At 41.1% G+C, this 20,497-nt stretch overlaps 1 protein-coding gene across 10 annotated transcripts in view; it reads left to right on the top strand.

Moving 5' to 3' along the window:
• The window catches only part of mical2b (microtubule associated monooxygenase, calponin and LIM domain containing 2b), an 81,449-nt gene that overhangs the window by 20,626 nt on the left and 40,326 nt on the right, over positions 1 to 20,497 (top strand). For 9 of the 10 annotated variants that reach the window (XR_004927264.1, XM_036124603.1, XM_036124599.1 and 6 more), the window contains exons 2-12: positions 578 to 980; positions 5,170 to 5,377; positions 7,428 to 7,544; positions 8,109 to 8,210; positions 10,245 to 10,400; positions 10,501 to 10,601; positions 14,022 to 14,279; positions 14,375 to 14,490; positions 15,025 to 15,151; positions 15,668 to 15,752; positions 19,736 to 19,883. Coding sequence is in view for 9 of the 10 variants with exons in the window: in XM_036124603.1 (XP_035980496.1) it covers positions 717 to 980; positions 5,170 to 5,377; positions 7,428 to 7,544; positions 8,109 to 8,210; positions 10,245 to 10,400; positions 10,501 to 10,601; positions 14,022 to 14,279; positions 14,375 to 14,490; positions 15,025 to 15,151; positions 15,668 to 15,752; positions 19,736 to 19,883 (1,682 nt within the window). In the remaining variant the exon portion in view is untranslated. Of the gene's footprint in view, positions 1 to 577; positions 981 to 5,169; positions 5,378 to 7,427; positions 7,545 to 8,108; positions 8,211 to 9,866; positions 9,871 to 10,244; positions 10,401 to 10,500; positions 10,602 to 14,021; positions 14,280 to 14,374; positions 14,491 to 15,024; positions 15,152 to 15,667; positions 15,753 to 19,735; positions 19,884 to 20,497 lie in introns of those variants that run through there. The other variant, XM_036124600.1, reaches the window with a different exon arrangement.

Genomic DNA, 20,497 nt, shown 5'->3' with positions numbered 1-20,497 from the left:
TGATCATTTTCACAAGTTTTTTATTTCTTTATCAGAATGCTTCCAAAACCGCCTTTTATAGGCTAAAAACTAGAAAAACTGTAAATCTTAGGGATTGGTTAAGTTATTTATAAAATGTCAATATCAAGAGGTTTCGTTTTTGCACTGCAACAACTGAACTATAAAATAAGTTAAATGTTCTTAAAATGAGTGTATTTGTCCTTGATTTGAGCAGGTAAATAAGATGATTTGCCAATGGAATAAGATTTTTGCACTTAAAATAGGAACAACTCATCTCCATCATCTTATTTCAAGTGCCGTATGTCTAATTATCTCATTTTAGGGGTTAAAATACTCATTCCATTGGCAGATAATCTTATTTAACTGCTCAAATCAAGGACAAATACTCCAACTTTAAGAACATTTTACTTACTTTTAGATCCATTTTTGCAGTGTGAAAGTTGGTACCGGTATCAAATTACACATAATAAAAACCAAAAATAGTTTGAATAGTTGCAATAATTTTCTTCCAGGCACAGGCATGATACTAGCCTCCTATTCTCTCTAAAGACATTGTGTCTATTTCTTCTTGTTCTAGAGACTTTCTAGCATGGCAGCGTACAGCAGCTAGAGCTTCAGTGCTGACGGTGTGGAACGAGGGAGGATCAGGAGGAGGCGTAAGGAGACGGAAGATTCGAAGTTTTCCAGGAGCGTGGACTCTGGTACGATCAGAGTAGATGGGCGAGACGGAGGATGAGCGAACGGCTCAGGCCAGTCAGCTCTTTGAGAACTTTTTCCAGACGTCCACCTGCAAAGGAACCCTGCAGGCCTTCAGCATCCTCTGCAGGCAGCTCGGCCTGGATCCTTTGGACCACGGCAACTTCTACAGCTCCCTGAAGGCGGCGGTCAGCTCCTGGAAAGTCAAAGCCCTGTGGACGAAGTTGGACAAACGGGCACAGCAGAAAGTGTACAACCAGAATAAAGCCTGCCAAGGAACAAGGGTAAGACCACCTTACCGAGAAATAATCAAACTATATATCTTAACAGTTTAGCTATTCTTTTAGTTGTCAAAATATAAAACATAGCCCTGTTATAGGTTTTTGGAAAGGTAAAGTAAGAGGGCTATTTGTTCCTACTGACAAAATATTCCCTTCAAACAGAGTAAAGTTTTTTTATTTTTAAAATATAAACCCATCAAGAATTGAAATGATTAAGATGTTTAACTGAGATGTAGCTAAACGCAGCAAACTGAGCCAAGGGTATTTCCAGTTGACGATGTCCTAGTTTGCTTTGTCTATTTTGGTGCAGGCAAAAAATAAATAAAAAAAATATGCCTTGCAATGGGTAATACAACCACATCAAATAAGGAATGTGTACAAACTTGTTGTATGAAATAAATCAGCAACTGACATACCAGCTTCTTAGAAAAGGTGAGCCATTTACTAAGCCAAATGTCTCCAATAAGCAGCTGTATGCAGCTGGCAAAGAAGTAGCTTAATATTAAATTTTACACAATCTGATCCGGTAATCAAACGTTGTCAATGTCAGAAAGGGGCAATGATGGTCGTGCCATATCCAGTCAGAGTTCTTTTTCAGAGAAAACAAATGGTCAATAAATCTGAGGGATCCTCCGTCTCGGTGGAGGTGACTGGTCAGTTTTCTGTTTTATTGTGCAAACCTTGTGAGCCTGTGACTCTGATGAAGACACGGATGGTGTTGAGACGTTAGTCTCCATGTTTGCACAATAAAGCTTAAAGCTGATAAGTGAGCTCCAACCCTTTTTTTGCCCTTTGCAGGAACAACAGGTTGGTTTGTTTGCAGAAGCAAGGAGGAGTGGAGTGAAAGATGGTGGAGCGTTGTCCAGCTGGATGTATGGATGGGTAGCTTTATGTCCAGATAGACGGGTGGATGGATGGATGCATGTCCAGAGGGATGGGCAGGCAAACGGACGGCAGATTGATAGACAGACATAATAGTGGACGGTTGGATGGATTTTCCAAAAAAAGTAAAAAAACAAAGCAACTGGACTTGTTTTCCGTAGTTGAAGACGTTTCGCTTCCCCTCCCGGAAGCTTTCTCAATTCAAAAAGTCTGGAGTAATGTGGATTAACAAGGAGAGGAAGCGAAACGTCTTCAACTACAGAAAACAAGTCCAGTTGCTTTGTTTTTTACTTTTTTTGGAATGACCATGACCTGGATGACTGAGAATCTTCACCAGCATGTTGGATGGATTGATTGATGGACAGATGAATGGACGAGTGGCTGGATGGATGGAAGAATTAGATGCATTTTACACATCTGCATCAGTAATTGGAGCGAAGTCCTCTTTTTAAGTTGTCTCAGCTACATTGAGAACACAAACACCCCCTTTCACCTATTAACTCTTTGGTAATCACCTTCTTGGGGTTTAAACCCCATTTTCTTTCAATTTGTTATCTTTGGGTATTTTAAAAAGAAAGTCTAAGTGGAGAAAGGGTCCCATGACATTTGCACAGTGTTGTAACCTTAACTTGGAACATCATCAATTGCCTAGACTTGTAGATTCAGACGGTTCATATGCAGAGAATTCAAATAATGCAAATATGTTGCATCAGTGTTTCTGCATCCTGGTCCTCGGGGCATATTGTCCTGCATGTTTTAGATGTTTTTCCTGATTCTGCACACCTGACCCAAAAGAATGGATTACCTCATTAGCTTCGCATCACGTTGTGCAGGGTTGGAGCATGCTGGGAAATAGGCCCCAAGCGACAGGATCTGGAAACACGGGTTTATGGTACAAACAGACAAAGCAGTGAACGGTTTAACTGCATTAAATGAATTACAGTTGGGCTCAAAACACAGCGTGGAAACCAGGAACTTGAGTCGTGCGTCGTTGTCTGACAATGTATGCATGTTTATTTTAAGCAACAGTTTTAGCACTGTGTCGGGAAGACTTCATATCTCAAGGAAAAGATAAGAAGTTAAGCGTGGAGGGGCAGGAACTTGCAGAGGGGAGATTAACACAGAAGGGTTGGGCAGAGCGGGCCTGCCAAAAATAACAGCTCGGCTATTCCTCCAGACATTTCTTCTGAAGAAACGGCTACCCTGAAAAAGTCGGTGGACCCGGAGCTCTGCGCGTGTTCCCTGAAACCAAATCCAAATGAATCAACACCATTTTTGTTTTTCTTGCAACTCCGCTGTCTCCATATTTGGTTGTTTGACATGCAAGAAGGGGTGGCAAACATCAAACCATGCTCCTCAGAACACTTGTTATACTTTGCAATATAATCGCAGAAGATGGCAAAGTTTTCTCTGACTTCTACATTAGTGGACTGCTGTCAACCCATGAGGTTTGGAAAACACAAGATAAGGCTTTTCTTCCCCACATAAAGCTGCTTTCAGGACCTGTTTTTTTTTTTTTTTCACTGTGTTAAGGAGCAGGAAACTGCGACTCCAATCCACTCTGATGGTGTGAACTCATTTACGCCACATGTTTTTATTGCTAACTAAAAATAGGTTAGGGTAGGGTTACCTCTGCGACGTGAATTAATAACGCAGTCTATGAAACTCTTATGCAGCTGGGATTTAGGGCACCAATAAATCCCATTTGAGGTTTGTCCTCAAACAGAGGCCCTTGTGTTTTTTTTTTTTTTTACAGCCAGAGTTCCTACAGGTTTCATTTCTAAATGTTATACTTTTCCAGACTCGGATTCCAAGATTTTGCAGATGTTTAAAATGTAAAATCACAGGTTCGCCGTGAGTTTGTGGCAGAACGTTTCTAGAGGCCAGGGTTTAAATATGGACCCTAAAAGAACAGACTAAGAATGGAGGGATTGATAGATAAATAGATTGATAAATTCATTGATGGATGGGTAAACAGATTGATGAGTGATGGATAGATTGAGAATTGGATTGATGGGTAGATGGATGTCCAGAGAAACAGACAGACTAACAGGTGGATCTGTCTCCAGATGGAAAAGTGGATGGTTGGACGAATAGATGAGTGGATTGACAGACAGATAATATTAGCTGATAGATGAATAGGTTAATGCATGCTTGGCATGAGGGATTGCTGCAAAGTCAGCGACACAATGCCTGCGACTCTCCCCTGTGGCTACTAGCTCATCCAGGAGGAGTGAATGCTGCAAGTCAATGACTGGAAGCAATCTGCTCAGTTTCCGGAGATGGTGAAGCTTTTCAACCAATCTGTCTGGATGGTTTGACAGAATTGACTTTATAAAGCGCTTTGTGGTGGTAAACTGGTACAATATAAACAAAGTGAAACTGAATTGAATGGGCAGAAGGATTTATGGTTTTATGGGTACATGCCCAGGTGTATGGGTGGATTAATAGATGAATGAAGTAATGAATCCATGAACAGATGGATGTATGTCTTTTTTAAATTTTTTTAATTTAAAAAAACAACATAAAAGTGGTCATATTGGGAAAATGTGTGTATGTATTTCCTCAACTTGCTTCCGTTTTCTTTTTCTGTACTTATCCAAACCTAGAAAATATTGAAATCAAATATAGTACAAGACTACAAGTCTACATATGAAACACTCTTCTCCAGAATCTCTTTCAGATTAGTGCAAAACCGTTTTTAACTTTACCTTTAAGAATTCAATTAAATTCAATTTTATTTATATAGCACCAAATCATGAAACATGTCATCTCAAGGCACTTTACAAAATCAAGTTCAATCATATTATACAGATTGGGTCAGATTATACAGATTGGTCAAAAATGTCCTATATAAAGAAACCAGTTGATTGCATCAAAGTCCCGACAAGCAGCATTCACTCCTGGAGAAGCGTAGAGCCACAGGGAGAGTCGTCTGCATTGTCCATGGCTTTGCTGCAATCCCTCATACTGAGCAAGCATCAAGCGACAGTGGGAAGAAAAACTCCCCATTAACGGGAAGGAAAAACTCCGGCAGAAGAAGAAAGCCAAATAAAGTTCATACACTGAATTTATAGGCGATTCAATGGATGTTCTGTTCTATGTCCACTAATATTATTATAAAGGTTTTACATTTTAGGACTGATGGTAAAACAAAGGCATGCATTTCAACATTGTATAAAGATCCTATTTGACTGTATACGTATTTAAACGTAGAGCATCTTCCCAGCACTGTTTCTCTGTACAAACAGCAGAACATTGTACTTCTTCTTCTCCTCCTCACTGATTTCATGTCTTCGATCACCCCCAGTGTCTGATCATCGGCGGGGGCCCCTGCGGTCTGCGGACGGCCATCGAGTTGGCCCTGCTCGGCTGCAAAGTGGTGGTGATCGAGAAGAGGGACACCTTCTCCAGGAACAACGTGCTCCACCTCTGGCCCTACACCATTCATGACCTCAGGGCGCTCGGGGCCAAGAAGTTCTACGGAAAGTTCTGTGCCGGCGCCATCGACCACATCAGTGGGTGTTCTCTTCTTTGTTGCTTTTTTTTTTTTAGGGCAAAAAAATTAGGGAGCCGGTTTGAAGTAGGTTATAAAAGAAAAGCTGAATTAATGTGAGCAATGACAGAATGATTTCTTGTTTTTGCATTAAAAGATTGCGTGCAAACCGCTGCTGAGCCATAAATCTAAATGACGGCTGCTTTGTGTGGAATCACTGCCAAGGAGATAAGCTGCAAGACAAACTTTATAAAAAGCTAATCTCTCTTTACGTTTGTCCTGTTGTATTAGATGTTGTTTTCGTGTCTCCATGAAAGGAGTTCTTATCTTATCTGCCAGGTCAGATGTTTTTATCGGCATTCGTTGCCTTCAGCTGCAGTCACTGTGCCCGGCGTTAGACAAGCTCATCTTTGTGAGTGGATAATGAATGTAGCTGCTAAAGCAGGGTGACTTCTGGCTTCTTTTCATGTTATTAGGGAAACTTGTGATCGGTAATGAAAATAGCAGGTTTTGAGCCCCAGCGTGGTTTAGATCAGGAGACTCAAACTTCAGTTTTGAAGCAGGACAGCTCTGTATTTAGTGCCACCTGTCTTCCCATCTGGCTTCTCTGACTCTGTTGAAGAAAAGCGTTCTTCGGCATGATGCTGACGTTTTTTGCCACACTGCTTGCATGCATGCCAAAAGGTTTGTCACGCACCTTCTTGAACAGGTTTGCTATGTCCCCCACAGGGCTTGTGGCAAACTGCAACAAGGGGCTTTTATGACTTCCTTTAACTGCAGATATCTTCTTGCACTCCTCCACAAAGGCTACATTTGTGTACTACCCAGCTAATAGTTGTCTATTAAAATTGCACATTCAAGAAATGAAGTAAGTGTGCTATTGAGTAGGGTGATTTTTAGAAAAAGTTGCAAAACATCTATGTCCATTTATGCATTAAAAACATGCCAGCAGACTATTTACAAAAATGAACTGTGCCAAAAAAAACAGCAGGTATGTAAACAATTAATGAGTTTGTTGGAAGCAGTGATGGTTATAAAGTCTAACATGCAGGGAGGCAGGATCTGCGATTACGCTCCTTTTGGGCATTTAGGATGCAGTAGTCTCACTGAAGGAGCTCCCCAGTGGTGCAACTCCCTCATGCACGGAGTGGGAGACGCCATCCAACAGCGAAGTTCTTTTTGCCGGAGCTGACGTCACCATAGAGCCAAGAAAGGCCTTCAGGAGCGCCCCCAGGACTCCAAAAGATCCCAGTCTCCTGAGCATGCTCTGACCCTTCCTGTAAAGAGCATCAATGTTGTGACTCCGTTTTATTGTTCAGGTGAACATGCAGGTACTTAAAAAGTCCACCATCTCAGTGCCAGTTCCTAGATGTCCATTGGTGTTGGTGTTGTTGGTCCACGCCTGCAGAAATCCACCACCAGATCCGTGGTTTTCCCCCATGTTGATCAGTAGGTGGTTCTGCTGTTCACCAGTCCACAAAGTTTTGTGTCCGCTGTCTTTACTCTTGAGGAAATGAGGCCAGCTTAGGATTTCTGAAGATTGCAGCTCGGGGAGCTGATGGAGAAGTCTGCAGAGGGTGAAGAGCAACAGTGTGAGCACCACGCTCTTTGCGGGACCCCCGTACTGAAGACTAGCCTGCCAGAGAAACTGCCCTGTGTGTTTTATCACCCATCCCAGCTTTAAACTCCTCAGAAATGTTATCTCTGACCCGTCTGCCATGTTTCTTTGCTGTCAAGATGTTGTTTGTTCATTAATGTTCTCTAAGAAACCTCTGAGACCTTCGCAGATCAGCTGTATTACTACTATTGAGGGTGAATTACACACATGCAGACTTCTGAAGACTGTTGGTAGCAAAACATTTTATTTATGGGTGTCTGTGTAAAGACAGCCGGTTACAAATGCACACCACACTTTTATGATTGTGTTTGTATAGAAGTGAACGATGCACAAATATACATTTCCCTGTTTTGGCCCATCACTTAAAGCCCCAATAAAATAAACTGATGTTTGTGGTTGTAATGTGACTAATCAGTGTTTTTTCTTTTCTTTTTTTTTTAACAACCCTGTGCAGGTATCCGCCAGCTGCAGCTGATGCTGCTGAAAGTGTGTCTGATCCTGGGAGTGGAGTTTCACGTCAATGTGGAGTTTGTTAAACTCCTGGAGCCCCCAGAGCAGCAAACTGAAGATGGTGAGTTATCTGCGTTGGATGTTACAGGACCTTCATGGAATCCATCTTATGGGACTAACCTCTTTAGGGAATTGTTTCAAACCTCAAAGAGTTGGTTCAGGTCTTAATATAGGTTCCCAAACCAGTACAGAAGGAGACCTGTGTATGTCCAGACAGTGTTATCCCTGTTTGAAAGGGTCATGACCAACAGCGACAGGTTGGCACTTGCTTGCATAGCTCAGCTATATAAGGAAAGCTCCCTTCGTGTCCCATATGTTGAAATGAACAGATAAGTTCTTGCAGAATGGAAAATAAAGCTATTGATAGACTCCGCTCTGTTGTTCCAAAGCGATTCCTATGAGAGTTTCACACTTAGGCTCTCCAGGGAACACGCAAGAGGAATTTTCCTAGACATTATTTAGCTGCTGTGTAATAGACGTAAATCTAGGACATTCACTTTATAGCATGACAAAAAGTGAATGTCATTGAACACAGTGTTGCAGATAATAGATGTTCCCCTAATCCCAATGTTAAAAAAAACAACAACGTACCATGTCATCATTTCTTTGTTTCTGTATTTCTTAGGTCCTGGGTGGCGAGCAGAACTCCGGCCCTCCAATCATCCGGTCTCTGATTACGACTTTGACGTGGTGATTGGTGCAGACGGCCGCAGAAGCACATTAGATGGTGAGGATGGATCAGAATTCAGAACTGTGGACGTATCGGTGGGGATTAAAGGAACAATAAGCAATAATCACACCTAGTGGTTAAAATCGGAGCAACACATACACAATGCCTTTCACGGACACCCGCCATTCACTCAACGTTCTGTTGTCGCACTGAATTTTTACTCAGATGGGACAGATATATATGATGTTGTATCCTGTTCTATTTCTGGTCTTCTTCTCTTCCTGGCCTCCATGTTTGCCAAGATAAAGTCTTTTGCCAAGATAAAATACCAAATGCTGCGCTCTGTTTTGGGAATCCTGGCAACTCTCATTTGATTGGCTCAGGAACCAGGAAGTAAATGTGGCCTACACACTACACCGAAGTAGTTCTGGACCGTACCTCTAGATTTGAAAGGAGAAAAACTTGACTAAGGCATTGTTGATGGAGAGGACTGATTGTTTATAGGGAATGTTAGTTCCACCTCAGGTCACAAATGAGAATGATTTAGGTTGATTTTACACTAAATTTCTCACTTATTGCTCCTTTAATTGAGCATTGACAACTGGTCCAACCTGAGACGCAGAGAAAGTTTTGATTCTGACCCACATGGAGCGGTTTCTGGTGCTGAAGCATTTCCTGTTGACATAGTTTCAAAGGAATGCGCTGTATGTATGTGTGTGTTGTCGTGTGTGATGGTTCATGAACTGGTTGAGAGCTCCGTTTCCTCTCTGTCCAAGAATAATAAGCCAGTTTTAAGGTTGTTTGCCCAAGAGTCTGTATTCCGAATATGCACTATACTGGAAAACGTATTCACTCGTCGTCCTTCACGCACATGAACTGTAGCGCGTTAAACAAACTTTAACACGCTACAGTTAGGGAAGTATTGTTCTCCTGGCATCTGCCCAAACCAAGCTCCTTCATTTGATTGTGAGACAGACACGATTTGACATTCAAAAGAACATGTCTCCGCTGCTTCAGAGTCCAGTGGCGCCCTTCTGTACACCGAATTTTCCGAATTACTTCCCATTTTTATAATGCCTCTAAAAGTTGACTAGAATATTAAGTAGTAATAGAATTTCATGGCTAGACTTATTGCACAGCTGTCATCTTATCATGTTACCTTGCTGGAGTTCACTGAGCTCCTGAGAGCGACGCATATTTTCCCAAATACTTGTAGAAGCAGTCTGCATGCTTAGTTGCCGTATTTTATAAACCCTGGCCATGGAAGGGATTGAACAATATGAGAATTCAATTCAATTAAATTTTATGTATATGGCGCCAATTCATGAAACATGTCATCTCGAGGCACTTTACAAAGTCAAAATCAATCATATTATACAAATTGGTCAAAAATTTCCTATATAAGGGAACCAGTTGATTGCTTCAGAGTCCCAACAAGCAGCATTCACTCCTAGAGAAGCCAAGAGCTACAGGGAGAGTTGTCTGCATTGTCCATGGCTTTGCAGCAATCCCTCATACTGAGCAAGCATGAAGCGACAGTAGAAAGAAAAACTCCCCATTAATGGGAAGGAATAACCTCCGGCACAACCGGGCTCAGTATGAACGGTCATCTGCCTCGACTGACTGGGGGTTAGAGAAGACAGAACAGAGACATAACAAGAGAGACCAAAAAGCACAGAAGCACACATTGATCCAGTAATCTGTTCTACATTAGATGGTAATAGCGGGTGATCTGTCTTCTCTGGATGATGTCACAGCTAACAGAACGCCAGACCAGGTGTACCTACTATGAAGAAAAAAGAGAGAGAGCAAAAAGTTAAAAGCTGAAATGACAACAGTCATTTCAATTTAATGCAAAACTAGAGAGCAGTAGACTTCAGTGATTTATAGGAGTGAGTGAATAGTTTTGACCCGATAGTGAACATTTGGTTAATCATACCAAAAAAATGCCTTCCAAAGGTGTTGTTTATTCGCTTTGTTACTGCTCTGCAGTGTGATGCACGTCTTGATTAGAAACAAATATGGATTGTTTTGTCACTGTAGGTTTGTTTGCATCCTCCCCCCTTTTAAATTCTCCTTCCTTCTTGGCAGGTTTCAGTCGCAAGGAGTTCAGAGGAAAGTTGGCCATTGCTATAACGGCCAACTTCGTCAACAGGAACACCACGGCAGAGGCCAAAGTAGAGGAAATCAGCGGCGTTGCCTTCATCTTTAACCAGAAGTTCTTCCTGGAACTTAAAGAGGAAACGGGTAAATAATGCTCATAGTAAATAAAATAATCCCTTAAATTTCTGTGGAGGGTCTGCAGCTCTAAAGGGATCTTTGTTGAATAAAATGCTCAAATTTTCAGGAATTGACCTGGAAAACATTGTTTACTACAAGGACAACACCCACTACTTTGTGATGACTGCAAAGAAGCAGAGCCTGCTGGACAAAGGGGTCATCATAAATGTAAGTTAACCCAACAGTAACCAAAGGTGTTAATGCAGCAGCAGTAATGTGCCAGGCTTTCTTTACCAGCTGTTTCCGTCAGCAACTAAATAAAGATATTACAAAACAAGAAATACCAAAATGGTTATATTTGAAATAAAAGACACTTGGAGTTGCATTAGTAGTTGTTACACATAGACCTAGCCCTCACATCTAACTATTTTTCTTTTGTCTGCCAGTTGATTTCCATTTTTTAAAACTTTAAAATGTTCTTGGAGATCATTTTAGGGTCCCTACACAGTCTTGAAAAGTCCAGATTTTGATTTTAGTATTTCCCAGGTATGGGTTAGTATGGAAAAACAAAACAGAAACAAATCGTGGGGGGGTGCCCCATTGTCTAAAAGTCATAAATCTGTCTGTCCAATGAGCCAGATTTAAATGTTGACTTTTAATTAGGAATTTTAATTGTATAACAAATAATATTTTGATTGCACATTAATTACTGTAACGCCTCTGAAGTGGTTCCTATCTGAGTGTTTGTGGATCAGAATCTGTCATCTGGCTGCACAGCTGTGTCTTTTTTCTCTGTTTTTTTGTTTTGTTTGGCTTCTTGCATAATTTTCATGGAGATTATGGGAGAATGCGGTCTATAAATATCTTAATTTCTTCCTGTTACGTGCTGGCACAGGAACAACACTGGCAGAAACGTGTTGTTATAAGGAAGAAGAAAAAAACAGCCAACTCATTGCTGGAACAGGTCTTGCAGCTGTATTTCAAGGGCAGAGGATAAGTGGTATAACGTGCTTCAAAGTTGGTTTTACAGCCTTTATACTATATTTATAATATTATACTATAATATTATTGTCCTTTTGATATTTTCAAGGAAAGCTGATCGCTTTCCAATCCTCCTCCTCACAGGCCAGTAAAGCACAACATTTAAAGTGAAGTCCCAAAGCTGGGAGTCGGAGGGCTTTTTGGGAAGACAGAAATGTTTGCATGCAGGCCAGCGTAGTGAGTGATATCCCTGCACAGCGGATGATGATGATAAATGGGGCTCTAATTAAAGCATTGCACCTCTCACCTTTATTCCATTTCACACACTGGAAATAAAAAAAAAAACACCTCCTTCACTTGAACAGATTAAACAGCAGAAATAAGGTCATTTGACGTTTGCACCAGGGCTGAAATTAAGCTTTTAAGAATAAGATTTAATGTACTTTAAAGTGTGCACCAGGATGACACAGCTACTAAACACAGTGGCTTCTCCTTATAGAAAATTTGCATTTGTTATTATGGAAACTTATACCCAATAAAACAAATTTCTTAATAACCCAAACTTTTTCCGCATGCGTTATCCGAACACGTACGCAGGTGTCGAAGCCCCGCACTGCTGAGGCCCCAGTGGTCTCCCTCTCATCTTACATTGGCTGTTGCTGCTGAGTGAAATCTCCGTGCGTCAGCTGGGTCGCGGCCAACACGCTCAGAGCAGGAGCTTCAGAGGCCTCACTTAGAATAGCTCCGCAAGAATGACTCTGACACGAGCGGCACTTATAACCCTCACCCTGCACTGATGGCTTTTACGTCAGGAACTTAAACAAATGTCTCCAAAGAGTTTACACCATTCATGCACAACGCGTGGCGTCAAATGTCATTTAAGGATGCCGTTTAAAAAGTACATAGTTGAAGTATAGTTTCTGTTCTACCACAGTCTGGTAAATGTAGTCTATATACAACAGTGATTTACAAAATGCTGGTTTGGGTAGCTTTGGATGCCCACTGATGGCATTTAAATGGATTTAATTTATATAGCGCTTTTTTAGTCATACTGACCACTCAAAGGGCTTTACGCCATAGCTACATTTGCTCAGTCGCATACATTCACACAAGGATATGCAGATTGGCAACTTGGGGTTAGGCGCCTTGCTCTGGGGCACATCAACATGTGACATTAGGATGCTGGAATCTAACCCAATTGCAAGCCAACTACTCTACCCGCTGAGCTACAGTCGCTCATTCAACACCAATTAAACAAGCATGTCAGGGATGTTTTCTATAGAAAGAAAAGAATAAAGAAAACCCTGTGTTAAAGACGGCAGTAATGGCACATGCAGCTAACGAGAACGAAGGCTGTTTGGATATGAATTATTACAATTACTTGGTAATTATTGTTTTATTACTAAGTAACTTTGTTCATTTTCTATCACCCTCCTAACAAGTTGTTAAAGACAGAAACGGCGTGGCTCGTTGACTTTTATTCATTCCTTACATTGTTTGCTGCCAAAGAAAATTAAATTAGGATGTTGAGCTGTTGTGATTATAATAATAATAATAATAATAATAATAATAATAATTATAATAATAATAATAATAATAATAATAATAATAATAATAATAATAATAATAATAATAATAATACAATTTATTTGTAATGCACTTTACATTTAAGAAAAACCTCAAAGTGCTACAGGTAAAATCATCATAGACAGGTAAAAGCAAAAAAAAAAACTAAACATCATTGTAAAATACATATGAATAAATAAGTCAGTGGCATTATTGTAAGAGGTTAAAAGTAGGTTAGGGTTAGGTTCTGCCAAAAAGAAATGTTTTCTGTCTCATTTCTAGCAGCTAGCTGAGCGTATACAGCATCTGGCAGGAAATCATGCCCTTCAGTTTGTCTAAAGCAGCAGCTTAAAATAAAGACACACCAATTATTTATTTTTTTTAACCTCCTGATACCGATCGCTGTCTGGTTTTTATACGTGGCTCCAGCCTTCTAATTTCTTTGCTGATTCAGATTTACTTTGTAAAAGTTTGATACAAACAAACTTATTTGTGTAAAACTTTTGAAATTAAAGAAGAAAATGTAACAATCACTTGACACTTATGAGAAATATATGTCCTGGAGGCCTCTTGATAGAGGTAGTAGATTTAGATTCAACAGAACATGGACATGCATTATTTCTAAATGCATTTAACCTGGGGGAAAAAACAACCTTTTTTCAGGTTATAAGCATTTAATGAACATTGAGATTTGTTTCCCAATTTATGATCTGCTAGACACTGCTCAGAGCCAGGAAAGGAAATCTACCTTATTTTTCGGTTTTGAATGATTGAGTGGCTTTGATTATCTTGGGTGAAGGATAAATATGATGCTAATAAGTCAGTTTTAACAAGAAAATAGTAAGACAACAGAAAAAGCTTTAACAATTTGATCAATTTTCACTTATTTTTGATCTGTTGCCATAATTATGGCAAAACTATGCTACTTGCAATTATACAATAGAATAGTTCTTTCTTGGCCCCTTGGTGGGGAAAGTCAATCTTATTGGTTTAAGAAATGCTGATAATTATTTTTAACTATCCACAAATTCTGTACTGTTTTAGTAGCCATTTTAAAATATTTCCCTGAAGTTTTAGGGTTCCTCCTTTTCTTTTTTCCAGGACTACATAGAAACAGAGCGACTGCTGAATTCTGAAAACGTCAACCAGGAAGCGTTGCTGTCCTACGCTCGCGAGGCTGCTGACTTTGGCACCAACTACCAGCTGCCGTCGCTGGACTACGCCATCAACCACTACGGGCAGCCAGATGTGGCCATGTTTGACTTTACCTGCATGTACGCCTCAGAGAACGCCGCCCTGATACGGGAGAAACACGGACATCAGTTAGTGGTCACGCTGGTGGGAGATAGTCTTCTCGAGGTAAGAGAAACAGTCATTTTGTGTGTGTGTGTGTGTTTATTATCAGGGCAGGAATAACCCTTTTGCTCCTTTGGCACCATTTTTCTTGCCTGCAGCCTTTCTGGCCGATGGGTACGGGTTGCGCTCGGGGCTTCTTGGCTGCCTTCGACACTGCTTGGATGGTGAGGGGCTGGGCACAGGGCAAAAATGCCCTGGAGATACTGGCAGAGAGGTGAGGATGCTTTACCCCCTGCAGATTGAAATTACTGATTTATTGTTACTCCAGATGTAAGGAGATCTTGTGGCTTGAGATCTTGCAATATTGAAATGTTCCAACTTGTCCAGTTAAAGGATAGTCTTTCTTCCAAATCACTGTCTAGCTGTTGTGTCAGCATGTGACTATGTCTGGTGAAATATAAGGCTATTCTGCTGTGATGAGCTCTGTATAAGAATCCAATGCTTTATTTCAAGCTCAAACTCTTATTTTGAAGTGACAAAATAATTAGTTTTTGAGCTGTCTTGTTTTGACCAGTAAAGGCGTCTCGTCGAGACTTGGTGCATTGCTTGTAGTTGTGTTGTTACCAGTGTCTCACTAAAAGTGTTGGTGGGTGGGGGGGGGGGGAGGACACATATACAAGCCAAAAACCTCTACGCAACTCAAATTCATACACTTGACTATTAAAATACCAAAATATAAATGTAAAAAAATCCTATAAACAATTAACATGCTGTGTATAAAATCTGTCACCCTTTCTTTCTCCGTCAGGGAGAGTATTTACCGTCTACTGCCTCAGACCACACCAGAAAACATCAGTAAAAACTTTGAACAGTACACCATCGATCCTGCTACCCGCTACCCAAACCTGAACTCCAGTTGTGTACGCCCACATCAGGTTGGTGGATATTTTCGAAAGTTGTCTGTATTCGCAGGAACATATCTGTTTTCCTGAAATCCCCCAAAGCAGAAAGCAGTTGTCCTACTTATCTACCATCCAGCCTGGACTTGTTTTAGCCATGTTCACCAACAATTGCTGGGATTTTAGATCAGATCTTCCATTCCTCCCTACTTCCAGATAAAAACAATAGGAAGTGACTTTGCACCGACTTTATTCTGGCATGAAAAAGCTTGTGTTGACTATGAAGGCTGCTAAAAGAAACATTGACAGCACATACTTTCCAAAGAGATGTGAGATTTGTTATCGAGTAGGCTTTTGTTCAGTGTCGTTCGTTTTTCCTTGGTACATCTGGGTTTACTTTGAACCAGGCATTTTATTAGTTGGTAAGTACTTAACAAATATATCTATCTTTAAATTAAGAAATCTGTTAAATAAAAACTGAAATCATAATTTTGTATCAGTCAGGTTTCTAAACTAGAATTATTTTTACATGTCCCTATATGTTTCTTTCAGGTGCGTCACTTATTCATTGATGGTCATTCAGGTCCAGTTGAAAAAGGAGGACTATCACAAAGACCTGTCAACCTGTCCAGAAAAGGTGAACATTTTCCACAAAATCCTGTGTTACTATCCAAATATGCAAATAGCATCCGATAGATTTAAATGTTTGAGTCAAAAAAATAGCAGTGACGTTACAGAACATTTTGCAATTGCATGAATGTGTTATTTCATTCTTGGAGAAGTTAAAGTGTGCAAATAGTAAAAATTGAAGAGAGTTGTGTGTGAAGAGGGCAGGGCTGAGGATACAACCCTGCGGTGTCCCAGTGTTGATGATCAGTGGGGCAGATGTGCGTTTACCTGTCCTCATCACCTGGGGCCTGTTGGTGAGGTAGTCAGTGAACCAGGAGCAGAGCGATGCAGCTACTAGCCAGAAACGAAAACATTTTCAGCGTTCAGAATGACAAATTTAGGACAATGTGAAAATCTTAAAATATATCTATATGATAATTGATACTTTAGCGGTACTCAAGATTTCTCTCTAAAGGAAAGTTTACCTTGCCTGAAAGCTGAATTCTTGCGGTATTTGTGTGTTCACAAACATACATGAATCCATCTTGTACCTCTTAAGCTTCAACCGTTTTTGCTTCCGGCCAGTCTCATTGCAATATTGTGGTTTAAGGCGGGACATACCGCTGCTACAAAAGCCAGAGGGGCTTAACTCACAGCTGAACCACATGGCAATGCAGGAGGACGCACACGTAGCTGCTGCTATCGCATTCGTTTAGTAAGATTCCGTGATTTCTTCTTTAATAGTGGAACAGCAAGAAGCGCCTTGACCAGCTTACCTTCTTGTGGTTTCTCATCACGCCTGCTGCTTATGTTTTAATTTGATACCGTGATTGGCTAAACAACACCAGGTGTTGCTTGGCCCAATCACCTCATAGTTCTGCTTGAAGGAGCAATAAGCGATATTTCACTACGTGGTGCTTGAGCTGTGTCTGTAGACCAAAACATCTGTGACAAGCCATGGATCCTTTCCTCTTTAGCCCCTCCCTGCCTTTTTTAAGACAGGGAGGGGCTAAACTCTTAGTGGCAGCTGTTCACATGCACATACATGCATGTGCGGCCAGCCCAGCTACGTAAACAAGAGACTGGAGACCAACACAGAGATGCAGTGTGACGTCATGCCATAGTCCATCTGAAATATTACCTTTAATTCTTCACACCACTCTTTTTTGGTTCTTTCCATCTAAAATAATGAAATTTATCTTATTGCTCCTTTAATGTACGTCCTTTACCCAAACGGATTCAATGGGAGCAATCCCACGTCGATAATCTGCAGAATTTAGAGTGCTACACATTATCAATGTGGCTGGCCAGGTTAGCTTTAAGGTGGAGTTCTGTGAAGCGTTTATCAGTAGTCAGCACCAGGCGGACTACTGAGGCTAAAACCTGATGAAATTGTTTGATTTGACAGAACTCTGCTCAATCTTAGGCCCCAGCAGCCTTTTTTTCACTGAAGGTTTGTACTGAAACCAAGACTGAAGGAAAGAGCCACCAAAATAACAAGCAATATATGTTTATAAGGATCCAAAGTTAACTTTAAAAGAAACAAATTCATTCAAATTATATGTGGTCAACTGTAGCATGGCATTTTATTAAACATTGTGCATAGAAATAAACATTTACGGGTGATTATTAAGCTTGGAATAAGCCTGGAACTTTAATCAACCAGAATGAGCTACGTCTGGACAAATGTTTGGCTTCACAAATACTATCTGGGGTTTAATACACTGCTCTAAGAAATTAAAGGCACACTTAAACACTTCAGATCTTCATTGGAAACATATCATTCAGCATGGCCATACCGATATGGAATGAGTAATGTTTTAGGGACAATAGACTGCCACATCATTTGATAAAAAGGAAAATGATCAACCCACAGAAGGGCTAATCCAAAGTCACAGAGAAAGGGAAACTGAAAGACTAATGCAGCAAACTAGTCTGGTTTGCTTAAGCGTCATTGCAGCAACATAAAGAAAGTGGTGCTTCACGCGCTTGTATGCGTGCCCTGACATTGTCCTGGTTTTTATGAGGTGACTGTAGGCGTCCTGGGGTGTCTTGTCCCAGATTCTGACCAGGACTTCATTCTCTGCTTAACGTTTAGAGTCACATTCTCTTGGCTTTGTGTTTATATTTGAAAGTGATCACATTTCTACAGGCTAAATCGCCTTTGAAATTTGAAAATAAATGAACAAACTTCCCACTACGCATAGTTAAAACTTCAAATACGTTTTATTTAAGCACCATTTAATATCCGAGTGAAAAGTCTGACTAAAACCTTTTTGTGTTTAGTAGGGGAAATGATTGAAACGAGGGTGAAGGTTTACTCAGCCCTTTCTCTGCTGAAACCTTATCTTTGTCTGAGTCACAGGCTCGGCATACTTCAACACAGACAATACTGCCGGATAACGTTACACTCATTAGGGTCGGACGCGATGCCTTTCACAGACGTGTGCTGACACGATGTGCTGTGGTTGTACCGACATCAAAACTGCGAGAGGTCCTGTCCCGACAAGCTTAGCATCATCGTGAGCTAAAAAGTTGGATCACTAGCCCCTGGTGATGAATCAAGAACACAAGGGGAGGGTGTGAACGTCAAGTTCTTGGGCACAAACATGATCCGTGGAGCTCATGTGGAGGAACAGCACGAGCTGTCTGATCATGACGTGTAAATGGCAGCATTTACACGTCATGAGAGCTCAGGTCATTCTGCAGGGGTGTCCAAAGCGTGGTTTGGACATTGGACAATGATTTTCTGTCTGACACCAGAAAATCATTTTGGGGGCCACATATGGCCCCTGAAATGATTTTCTGTGGCCTCCTAAACTGAATTTCTGTATTGCTGCACTTTTTTCCAGTCCAAATTTTTCCCCCAAGAGAATTAGCAACCAGATTCCTTTCTTTTAATAAGACAAAGTCATTTGGAAGGGAAGGTAGCTGCTTATTATTATATCAAGTATTTACAGTGACTTGTCCTATAATTTGGAAAACATGGTTAAATTTCAGGAGCGACATCCTGGCCTGATCACTGCAAAAAAAAAAAAAAAAAAACTGTACAATCAAGAAATCCCTCAAATAGAACCTGTCTGACACCATGAAGTGTCTCAAAAAGCAATACATCATGCACTGATGTAAGGAAACTCAAGATAAAAGAGAAAAAAAATGTCACTATCGGTCTGGAAAGAGGTTACAAAACCATTGTTAAAGCTTTGGGAGTGCAGTGAACCATGCTGAGAGCCATTATCCATAGACGGAGAAATTGAACAGTGCTCCGAAAATAAAGGTGGCAAAACCCCTGGCAGGGTTTCTGGCACAAACACACACACACAGTGATCTTTGCTTTGATAAGAAGAGCGTGAACCCCCACACCTTATGTTAGGTTTAAATGCTTATTACCTGTCTGCACAATTACAAAGCCATTTCACGGTGTGTCGTCTCCAAATGTATTACAAATGCCCGCACACAACAGTACACAACATTGTTGCTGCTCAGACGGTTACAATAATACCTTTCTTCCATCTTATTTGTTTTATTTAAATCTCTTTCATGGAAGGCAAATGTTTCTGTAAGCTACAAATACGACTATTCAGTCCCTACTCCACGTCATTAGGTGTCCATACATTTGTTTAGGAAAGCAGCAGGGAGGGCTTTGCCTCCACAGACAAACCCCAGTGTGTGAACGAAACCTTGTTATGCATGTTGAGTCGCATAACAGTGTGCAAGTTCTGGTTATTTTCTAAGTGGGACACGCAACTTTCTGCTCTGTGGCCAAGGTTAGTCCTGCTTTAGCTTCAGAAAGTGGATCAGCTCGCGTGGCTCGGGTCCAAAAGAACACGCAGTTCGAATATCACGGTGTCGACGGCGTTTCAGAAACTTTCCAGCCCGCACAAAAATAAAACACTTCCCCAGGGAAAACGATCCGCTTTATGGCATGAAAATGTTGTTTTTCCCTTCTAATGCTGTGCAGCCATCTTGGCGGTTGTGACCAACATGTCGTTACCCCCCCTCTCTGTGCAGAGTCCGAGGTTCGGCCCGGCCGGCTCCTGACCTGGTGTCAGAATCAAACCCAGGGCTACAGGGGAGTGGACGTCACCAACCTCACGTCGTCCTGGAGGAGCGGCCTGGCCCTGTGTGCCCTCATTCACCGCCACAGGCCTGAGCTCATGTAAAAATGCACACGACCGCACGCTCGGCACATTCAGGAAACACGTGTGGGAATGTTGAGTTGTGGCTCAAGGTCTGCATGAATGTGCAGGATGAGACTGATCCTTTTATAAAAAAAAAAAAAAAAAAACTGAGGCAGACAGACAGCTTTATCCTCCAGTTTCACATTAGATTAAATGAGTCTGAAGGATGAAGAACCCCCAGAGCTTATTGTGTGGTATTTAGCAATGCAGAGGCAGGTTTTCTGAAATATTTCAGTTTGCCAAACCTTGAAGTTGAACGTCAATTTGCAAATGCAGCATTCAAAGACTTGTGGCCACAAAGCTCATTCATAAAAAGGGCTGATGTGACCCAAAACACCTCTTGCTTGTTGGGTCTGTTCCTCATGGAGACCTGAGGAAGTCCCTTTTTAACTGCTGCATTGATGACATAAGTATGACTTCACTTCTTGCTTTGCAAATTTAAGTCATTTCAGTTCCTATAGAAACACAGAGGTGTTGATTCCTCAGGCACCACCAGCTGTTATTTGGCACCAGAACTCTGTTTTCTCAATTAAACTGCATTTCATTTGCTACACTTTACCTCATTGGTTGAACAGTTCGCTGCTCAACTTTG

The sequence above is a fragment of the Fundulus heteroclitus genome, chromosome 2 (genome assembly GCF_011125445.2).
Source record: "Fundulus heteroclitus isolate FHET01 chromosome 2, MU-UCD_Fhet_4.1, whole genome shotgun sequence".
In the NCBI taxonomy this organism is placed as follows: Eukaryota; Metazoa; Chordata; class Actinopteri; order Cyprinodontiformes; family Fundulidae; genus Fundulus; species Fundulus heteroclitus.
The sequence above is the reverse complement of the archived record's forward strand: the minus strand, read 5'-3'. Positions and strand labels throughout refer to the sequence as shown.